At 45.7% G+C, this 10,136-nt stretch overlaps 2 protein-coding genes across 6 annotated transcripts; one reads left to right on the top strand and one right to left on the bottom strand.

Moving 5' to 3' along the window:
• Positions 1-1,039: 1,039 nt before the first annotated feature.
• On the bottom strand, positions 1,040-5,541 carry LOC125553002. 4 transcript variants are annotated; one of them, XM_048716729.1, is made up of 3 exons: positions 4,061-5,541; positions 2,895-2,974; positions 1,040-1,416 (listed from the first exon to the last, which is right to left on the bottom strand). In XM_048716729.1, exons 1-3 carry the CDS (start codon positions 5,359-5,361, stop codon positions 1,412-1,414), a joined length of 1,386 nt encoding a protein of 461 aa, XP_048572686.1. In that variant the 5' UTR covers positions 5,362-5,541; the 3' UTR covers positions 1,040-1,411. The 4 variants fall into 4 exon arrangements, with proteins under 4 accessions (XP_048572686.1, XP_048572684.1, XP_048572685.1 ...); XM_048716727.1 differs by having other exon boundaries at positions 2,895-3,082; positions 4,061-5,540; XM_048716728.1 differs by having other exon boundaries at positions 1,040-1,422; positions 4,061-5,540.
• A 1,085-nt stretch (positions 5,542-6,626) lies between these two features.
• LOC125553001 lies at positions 6,627-9,368 on the top strand. 2 transcript variants are annotated; one of them, XM_048716725.1, is made up of 2 exons: positions 6,627-7,796; positions 7,871-9,368. In XM_048716725.1, the coding sequence occupies exons 1-2, from the start codon at positions 6,732-6,734 to the stop codon at positions 7,916-7,918; spliced, it is 1,113 nt and encodes a 370-aa protein (XP_048572682.1). In that variant the 5' UTR covers positions 6,627-6,731; the 3' UTR covers positions 7,919-9,368. The 2 variants fall into 2 exon arrangements, with proteins under 2 accessions (XP_048572682.1, XP_048572681.1); XM_048716724.1 differs by having other exon boundaries at positions 6,629-9,367.
• Positions 9,369-10,136: the final 768 nt, after the last annotated feature.

The following is a 10,136-nucleotide window of genomic DNA, read 5'->3' as shown; positions in this document are numbered from 1 at the left end:
ATGGAGGAGGGGGCGAATTGGGCTATCCTCCATGCATGAAAGCATCTCTGTCAAACCAAGACGGCGCACAAGCACTAGTAGAAAAAGGGCCTATTGTCCCGGTTCCTGAACCGGGACTAAAGGGTCGGTACTAATGCCCTGTCCCTTGGCGGAGAACCAGGGCAGCAAGGGAGCTTGTAAGCTCGGCGGCGATGGGGTAGCCGACTAATGGCACCGGTAGCCACCTAATTAACGAGGGGGCATAGCACCAGCGCGAGGGACCAGGCGATGCACTAGGCAAGGTGACAGAGAAAACCATGGGTGCTAGGGACTTTGCGAGCCCGGTGGTGGCAAGGTCGTTGGGGGCGAAGCGGAGTGAGGAGGTCAGGGGCAGGAGAGATTAATCAGGGATACAAAATCGGGCTGGCGAGTGATAGGTTCAATCATTATAAATTATTTTTTTGGCAAGCATAGCTGGTATGACGGTTGGATAAGCTCCCCCCCCCCCCCCCCCCAAAAAAAAAGAAAATCTCAAATTTGTCAATTTGTTGAATAACATGATTTTCATTTCTCGGTGTCATCAAGAGATTCAGATCAAGAACAAAAAAGAAGGAACTGATGAAGCACCTTTATCTTCTGGTTGAGAGAAACAGGACAAAAAAAAGTATTTACACCAGTACAATAGTTCATCCTACTTATCAAAGATTACATGTTTCTGCCTTGTTCCAGAAGATGATGAAATGTTTCTAACCGAGGAAAATAAGATGAAAATGTTTATCAAACGATCACTGGCTCAAATGTTTATCTGTTGATAACACTGACTGAAATCGACACCTGTAGGGTGTAGTTTTCTGATCCACGACACACTGCAGCTAGCTCAATTGGTTTCAGCAAAACTAATTTGGTATGTTGATCTGAAGATAAATACTAGTACATGCTAGTAACCAGTAATGTTGAAACCCTCACAAATACGCTCTGAACACAAAGAGAGAACTGCCGCCAAGAGTATAAAACACGGATTCATATGGATAGGGAAAACAGAGTACAGAAACTGATGAAATATGTAGATAATGTTTATCCTATTTCTCAAAGATGAAATGTTTCTCAAAAGATCGAAACATCGTTGTACAGAACAACATAACAGACCCTGAACCGCTCCAATGTTAGGCATCATTGACCCTGATCCCCACTCGGCAGCTAATTTGCATCATAGAATCCTAGTTGCGACACTATCCTTCAGACCAGCTCTTGAACATCATTCGCTATTTCACTTCTTCAGGGTGCCAAAGCCTCCCCATTTGGTGCCTTAATTCTTGTCTACATTTAGTCTGGAATCTAAACTACAATACCATGACAAAAGTGTTTCCCAATTGTGGAGAAGAAAAGGATCCTACTCAAGGCGCTGATGACTGATGAACATCCGGCCTGACCATCAGCCTAGCACTAGCAGCACATAGCAACAGAGTGAGATGTTAGCACAACTGATATATACATAGAAAGCAAAACTCCTGTAAGAGGCATGTCATGCTAGCAGAATAAATTGAGTCAGACAGAATATGGTACATATGAATTTTACATAAAAAGCAACATTTCACACATGCACAGGAACATGCAATATGGTTTATACAACCCTCCAAGACTGATGCAAAGAATGTCGCATCACAGAAAAGAGCAGAACAATGGCAGTCTTTTCAGAGCATGGCAAACATTGCAACCGCATACTGAATATGCCAAACATTGCAATAGCATTGGTAAAAAAGAAGAAAACAGATCAAATGCTGAATGACAACAACACGTATCAAGCTACTTGTATACACATCAACAGATGAGTATTGACCATCAAGGCAACATGAAACATGCAGTTGCGACATCTAATGCCGTGTCTTGGGCATATCTTGGCAATTTCAGAACCTAATATCTGGCTGAACCACATTTTACAGACAGTGAACAATCTGTTACTAGTCTCTTTTTTTACAGACAGGTTCAGCAGAGACCTGACATTACCACATTTGAAGCCTCTACCTACAACCCCAAGGTTATTTACAGTGCGTCTAGGCGTGTGTTGTTACCATTTGAGTTTCCCCTAGTAAACGACAATATCAATGTTCTTGTTAAAAACAACTATTACCCGTATTTACTCTAAGAGGTAAAAAACATATTGATGCATGACCATCAATTCTATTATACGATTGAAAACTCACCAGGAAGAGATCCATACAAATGATTAAGTGGTCCAGCTTAATCACTATAGCATGATGATGATAATAGATTGGTTCGTTTAACACCAACTAATCACATTATTGCATAACTTATGTAAGACATGATTTAAAAGAGGATATCTTATGTAGTAAATCTACCTTCTGCGAGTACACTATTTAGATAGATGCATAGATGTTCAAACTGGCATTGCTATTCCAAGTGTATAGGTAAGAAAGATAATAAAACATATGTATATAAATTTAGAAGGCAAATGGCTGACATGTTGCACCAGACACAAGTTCAAGATATGGTCAACCCATGGCACAAGTTTTTTTGAGAAATGAAAGCATTTTCTGCTTTCAGAAACATCATCTACTATCTATTAGCAAAACTGCATTGATTAAACAGTCTTCCAAGGAATGTGGATGAGAATTCAATAGATAAGTACAAATAGCAAACAGTTCTCCTTCCAAGCCCCAAGCAAGATTACTAGTAGTTTGCATATGCAGGATTACATGGCCATTTTTCTGTGGGAGTATATGACTAATTGGGGGCAGTGGCAGTGCCTCTTTAAAATTGTGGGCCCGGTTGATCCCAAAAGTTAATTGTGAAACTATTCCATAGAAGTTAAATTTCATGCGAAATCTTGGGAGAGCAATGCAAACTTCAAAGAAAATAAAGAATTTCACCATGCGAAGATGGAGCAGCATCCTCACCATTGCTACCAGAGGTCTTTGAGTCCTCAGCATCATCTTTGCTGGATGTGCCCTTCACCGATTCTTCATTTGATACACTCCTGGAAACATCATCCAAAGAATCATTCACCTCTTGAGCTATGTATGCACATTCATATTTGTCAAACGTGCTAGCACACCCTGGAGCAACTTCTCCATGACCCCCAACCCTAGGTGAAAACAAAGGCATACATTTTTATTAGTCTATACTTCCTTTGTAAAGAAATATAAGTGTTTAGATAACTATTTGAGTGATCTAAACGCTCTTATATTTCTTTACGGAGGGAGTAATTGTTAAGTTTATAGACAATACAAGGACATGAAAGTTACTGCAATCTGAGGTAGAATAGCACAGCTAAAATTATTCAATCAACCATTTTGATGACACGAGGTGTGGTAACTATGCTCTGTTCACTGATGTTTATAACAAGAGACTAGTCAGGAGCAGAGGTATAGAACTCTTCTCAAATACGATAATACATATCCCTCCAATATATACAGATTGGATATTCATGGCAATGCATAAATCATAACAAAAGATGTCAGGTCCTAACTCTCAAGTAGTGCCATCAAAACACTGAGGCTAATTCGACCCGTGGAATCACTCAAACACAGTTGAGGTCGTTGCCGAACAAAAGAAAGAAAAACATTGCTTGGCAACCACCTTGTCGCAGAACATCTAAAACCATTATAAACTCATCTTCCAAACTAAAAGACTCAAAGTCCCAAAGTAACTAAACTAAGGGCACATGGAAACAACCAACAGCTGATCCATCCAATAAATACACTTTTATTTGATGTTCATCGCATTGCACATATCATAACAAAAAATGTCAGGTCCTAACTCTCAACTACTACCATAAAAAAACACTAGGGCTAATTTAACCGCTGATTCCAAACACAAGAAAGATAAACACTGATTGGCAACCACGTCGGCGTAGAACATCTAAAACCGTTCTAAACTCATCTCCCAAACTAATGACTCAAAGTCCCAAAGTAACAAAACTAAGGGCACATGGAAACAACCAACAGCTGCTCCTAAAGAGTACTGAACTAATGGGAAGTATTTTTCCACAATCAAATCCATACACGTGTTTCAGCATTGCATAGCTCAGAACAGGGGAGGCTTTTAGTAGTAGAGCTCTCACATGGCATTGAGGTCATGGCTGACACGTTCAACGGCGTCGACAAAGCCACCCTCCTTGATAGTATTGGACCCCTTGTCAAGTAGCTGCTGTGCCTCGTCTACTGTTTTCTCCTCCTCTCCCCCCTCCTCATCACCTACATTCTCACTAGGGATCGACGGCAGCAGGTCCTGGTATTCGAGACGGTCCACGGGAGTGTAGAAGCTGACAACTGGAATCAAATTACAGAAGCCATGATCATCGCACACCTTCTTCACCCGCTCCGACTGTAGCTCGATTGTGAAGAGGCCAGCCACCGTGTTAACGAAAATGACATTCACTCCCTCGGCAAATCCCAATACCATCAGTTCAGCCTCTGCATCCACGAGAGCAGCAGGTGGGAGCGAATTTTGCAGGTGGATGACCCGGCTAAGTACCCACTGTGCATCACTCTCCTCCCTTGACCACAGTTTGAGATGGGAACTGAAGCCTTCGCTAACTCCTATTCCACCATCCTCCGCCACCATAAGGTTAAATATCTGCTTGTTGCTGTTGTATGGCGTCTCGAAGCCAGTCAGGACGTTGCTGGCCAAGTCATACTCTAGGATGAACCCACCGTCGGACATGAAGTAGAGCAGAGACCTCCCAAGGAGCAGGCTGGAATGACATGTAAACGTCAACGCGTGGAACTGGTGACTAATCTTGCCCAGTTCACCGGACCACGTGCCAGTCTCTGACGAGTAGACGCACACCGACGTGACACCGGGCCACATCAGCACACACCGGACCATGGTGAAGACGAAGACCACGCGGAAGGGACCCCCGTTGCAGTCGCGGTGGTCGCACCCGTCCGCTGGGCAGAGCACGGCCGCGGTCCTGTACACGTAGCTGCTGTGCAGCGGGGGCACTGGTATGCGCCGCTGGACGCCCGTGTTTAGATCCCACACAAGGAGTTGCTGAGCACCAGATCCCTCGGACTCGGAGAGGAAGAGGGCGCGGCCGTGGCGGCAGTCGAGGGCGAGCCAGGAGGCGCGGTCCGGGGCGGGGAGGGAGAAGGGCGAGGCGGTGGTGGAGAGGAAGCGGGGGACGCGCTCGTCCTCCCAGTTGTGGAGGAAGCCGATCAAGGGCAGTGGCCGATGCTGGTGCTCCTTGATGAAGCGGCCGCGGAAGTCGGGCTGGGAGACGGCGCGGCCCCAGGCCTTGCAGGCGAAGGAGGCGCGGAGGAGGCAGGCTGGGTCGTCGTGTGGGAGGCGGAGGAGGATCTCCTCGACGAGCTCGTGCGGGAGCGCCGGCGGCGAGGTGCGGTGCCGTGGCGGTTCTGCCATGGTGCTCCGCTCGCTGGGTCTCGTTGGTGTGGATCTGGAAATGGGGAAGACGGTGGAGTGGTTGGGCTCAACCACAACAACCAGGTTCAGCCTCAGAGACTCAGAGGGTGAAACGATCGAGACTGTTTTCCTTGTGGAAAAAAGAAACTGAAAAGGAAAATTTCTGCAACATTTCAACTTGCATAACTAATAACTTTTACTTTCCTTGTACTCCCTCCGGTCCTTTTTACTCTGCATATTAGAATTCTCTAAAGTCAAACTTCACAAAGTTTAACCATATTTATATGAAAAAATATCAACATCTGCCATGGTAAAAATATTACCTCGTTGAATACGATCATGGGTAGCACCGGGGACATACCACTTGGTCTAATGAGACCTCTGGAGCGGCATACCACAGACTCCAACGCAACGCAACACTCCCTTCCTTCTAGCATTGAGGCAAGGAGGAACAAGATTGTCTGCCTAAAGATTCGGCGGATTGTCGGAGGAGACCAGCCAGCCGACACGATCATCGATTGAGTTTTTGGTCATTTGCCTCCAACTCAACGTGGAAAGCCTTTCTCTAGATCAGGAGACGACACCGCCTACGGCGAAAGCTTAGATTTGGCGAAAGAATAAGTTACGAGTATATATGTATATTTTTTTCTTAAGAAAATTTTATTACTTTTTGTTATGGATTGCGCTGAGTGCACAACACCATAGTAGTTGGTCGGTTCGTAAAAGAAAGGAGGTTTAGAAAACGCCTTTGGTGTTGAGGCTTAGCCGAGCCTCCACTCCACTTCGAGGAGGACCATGAGCCTCCGCTCCGCCCAGATTCCCAATCCCCTCACAGCGTGTTTGGCAAAAAATGGGAAGGGGAATGGAAGTTTAATGTAGGGAGTTGTATTGAGATTAGACATGGAATGAGTCGTTTTATTCCCAATCCTCTGTTTGGCGCATGATGAAAATTATGTGTGAGAGTTTGATGAGAAATTGTATTCCCGTATTTGGTCCGTGGGAATTGACAAGGAAATAGACAAGAGAAATTAACGTAAGTTATAATGAAGGGCTAAGATTGACTCACTAAAATAATTCCCTTCCAACTCCCACCCCTTCCCATGTTAACAAAACGGTGGGAGCTGAAGTCTCAAGTCCCATAATTATTCCCTTATCAATTCCCAATCCTCCTAACCAAACAATAGATTTGAAGTCTCATACTCCTTCAATTCCGCTCTAACTACCCCAACCAAACATGCTGTGAGACTTTGAGAGCGAGCGAGCAGCTCGCGTGTTGGGCCGGCCCACGCGAGTGTGACGCGTCAGCCATTCCACCCTCTCCCGCAGACCCGCACACACATCACATCCAGACCTAGCCACCAACGGTTACCATGGCAGCATCGCCGCCGCGCCGCCGCGCCTCGCCGCCGTCGATCCCGGACGAGCTATTCGAAGAGATCCTCCTCCGCCTCCCACCCGACGACCCCGCCTGCCTCCTCCGCGCCTCCCTCGTCTGCAAGGCCTGGAGCCACACCGTCTCCAGCCCCAGATTCCGCCGCCGCCTCCACGAGCTCCACCCCACACCCCCCGTGCTCGGCGTCCTCCACAACTGGGAATACGACGCCATCCCCCGATTCATCCACACCACCGCATCGTCCTTCTGCCTCGCCGCCCCGGACTCTCGCTCCTGGCGTGCCCTTGACTACCGCCAGGGCCGCGCCCTCTTCCTCTCCAAGGGCCAGGACGCCGAGGAGCTCCTTGTGTGGGAGCCAATCACGGGCGCCCAGCAGCGCGTACCGGTGCCCGCGGCGTTCCAGGGCGACTACCCGACGGCTGCCGTGTTCTGCGCAATGGACGGGTGCGGCCACCGCGACTGCTTCGGGGGCCCTTTTCGGGTGGTCTTCGTCTTCTGTGTCGATGAAGAAGACGCTGAGCTGGATCCGTTTCTCACGTCGGCCGCCGTGTACTCGTCGGAGACCGGCATGTGGGGCGAGCTGACCTCGATGCACGGTGAGTTCGTGATGTACTTCGAATTTTATTCCAGCGTGCTCATTGGAAGGTCACTCTACTTCTTGTCCGACGGTGGGTTGATCCTGGAGTATGATTTAGTGAGGCACGGGCTGACTGTGTTCAACACACCTCATTGCCAACCCGATTACATGTCTGATGATGATGGGTTTGACTATAGATATAACCTAATGCTGGCGGAGGGGGGTGCACTGGGTGTTAGTCAAGAATTGGGTCAGCGTCTCAAATTGTGGACAAAAGAGCCAAGTTACGGCACTGATGCGATATGGGTACTTAGCCGGGTCATCAACTTGAATATGTTGCTTCCAAATGATGCTCTCGTGGATGCAACAAATTCGGTGCAAGTGTTGGGCTTTGCTCAGGAAGCAAATGTCATTTTCGTGGTGACGGTTGCTGGCCTCTTCTCAATTGAGCTGCAATCCAAGCGGGTGAGTAAGGTGTGCAGTCATCGTGGCTTCTGTAATCTGATTCCAGTTGTCAGCTTCTACACTCCACATGCTAGGCTCGAAGCACTCATGGGGCGAACACCATGACCCACCGCCGTGGCTGAACCCAACTCAGGCGATCTCTGCTGAACCTTCTCCAAAGAGGACTGATGGCAGATGATTCGCCATCCGTGAAATGTGGTAGCAGCTAGATGGAAGTTCAGAATTTGCCAAGATATGCCTGTAAGGCTGGAACTTTGTAACACGATTTTATTATTCCCCTGTCATATTCCCTCAATGCTTGATACTTACCTGTTGAATGGAAGGCTGGAACTTGATGTCCTTTCGTATTTTTGGTATCAGCACACTACAAGTTTATTTTATCTACTTGCATCTACTCATCCATTGTTTCTAGGTGTTTCTCAGTAATACCTTCCCACCACTATCCAGCTGCATTGTTTGTTGTGGTCCGATTTTTTCCATTGTTTCCTCTTTACTGTTTAAAATTGGAGGCGTATTTGCTTTTATCTTGGAGGTTTGTAGAAGCCATTTTGGATGTTCTTGTTCATGTGCAAGAGGTGCTTCTTAAGCGCAACTCATATGTGCTATTTATTAAGTTCTGATTTACTTAATTTATCAGCTAGCATTACATGCCTCTTAGAGGAATTAGCCTTCTATAGATATCTGCATTTCTCAACACTTGTTTTTTATTCTTGCCGGTTCTTCTTTAAAAAAGATATATTTAATTCTGTAGTATGTGCCGGCCTATTCGGTGTACGAAATGTTCGCCTGTTTGGAGACTAGTTTTCTTCTTTTCAAATCAACATTTGTTTTATGTCTCTTAAATTCTGCAACGTATCTGAATTACATTTCATTTCTTAAAAAAAACTGTGCTGTGGGTTGACCATATCTGAATTTGTGTTCGCTGCCACATGTCAGCTATTTGCCTTCTAAATTTATGTACACATATTTTAATCTTTGTTATCAATACATTTGTAATAGCAGTGCCAGTTTGATCATATATGGATCTATCTAAATAGTGTACTTGCACAGGCTAGCTTTAACTACACAAGAGCAGCAATCCTGTCTTACATAAATTATGGAATAATGTGAGTAGTTGCTGTTAAATGAATCAGTCTATTTTCATGATCATGCTATAATGATTAAGTTTGTCGTTTAAGCATTTGTATGCATCTCTTCCTGTTGCTATTTTTTTTTCTAATAAGAACACTGACATAGTCGTTGGTTAGGGGGCAACTCAAATGGCAACAACAGAAGCCGAAAAGTACTGTAAATAATCTTGGGGTTGTAGGATAAGGCTTCAGATGGGGTAATGTCAGGCCTCTGCTGAAGCTTCTCCAGAAGAGGCTTGCAACAGATTGTTCACCGTTTGTGAAATGTGGTTCAGCTAGATATAAAGTTCTGAAATTGCCAAGATATGCTTGAGACACGGTATTAGATGTTCCTACTGCATGTTCATGTTGCTTCAATGGTCAATACTCATCTGTTGATGTGTATACAAGTTGCTAGATAAGTGTCGTTGTCATTCGGCATTTGATCTCTCTCTCTCTGGTTTATACCAGAACAACGTCGTCATGGTTGGGCCCGGAGGTGATCTGGCCATGGCACCGGCAGCTCAGCCGGAGGTGCAAGAGAAAGAGATGGACGGATCTGCTCCGCTGCCTAGCAACTTCTTCCACAATGTGGAACAAGAATTCCCTAGCTTATATCAAGTGGTTGTGCCGGAGGAGGAAGCCGCCAGGTTCGCACATAGCATCACCGCAGAGGGGAACGACAAACACCACTGGATGGAGGGAACGCAGCCAGACCCAGAGCCTGAGGAGCCGGCCGCCGACGAGTTCATCTACGGCTTGCCTTGTCCACACTTCTCACCTGAGATGATCCGAATGTGCGGCAGGATGCTGTGGCCTCACCTACATCCTTGTCCGCCATCTTCTCCGGCCTCTAGTACATACCATCAGCTTAATTCATTATAGTTTTGTTGTGCATTTGTTTGCTCAGTCTGCCAATTAATGTTAGAGATCTGAGCTCGCTTGCAACAATGTAATGTGTAATCTGTAAATGCATCTAGTATTTGCAACATTCTAGTTTTCTGATAACTAATTGTTTAACCTCCATTCGGAAAGAAAAAGTATTAATCGTCACTACTAGCCTGCCTCTCACAATTAGCAAGAATAGAACATTCTTCAAACAGTAGAAAATTCAAATGTTTCATTGCAACTGATGCAACACGTAGACAATAAATGTTTCTCAAATGATCACTGACTTGCAAAAACTACATCTAAGAGGCATGTAATGCTAGCTGATCAATTAAGTAAGACT

This window comes from Triticum urartu, chromosome 4 (genome assembly GCF_003073215.2).
Source record: "Triticum urartu cultivar G1812 chromosome 4, Tu2.1, whole genome shotgun sequence".
Taxonomy (NCBI): domain Eukaryota; kingdom Viridiplantae; phylum Streptophyta; class Magnoliopsida; order Poales; family Poaceae; genus Triticum; species Triticum urartu.
This window is presented reverse-complemented; position numbering and strand designations above follow the sequence as displayed.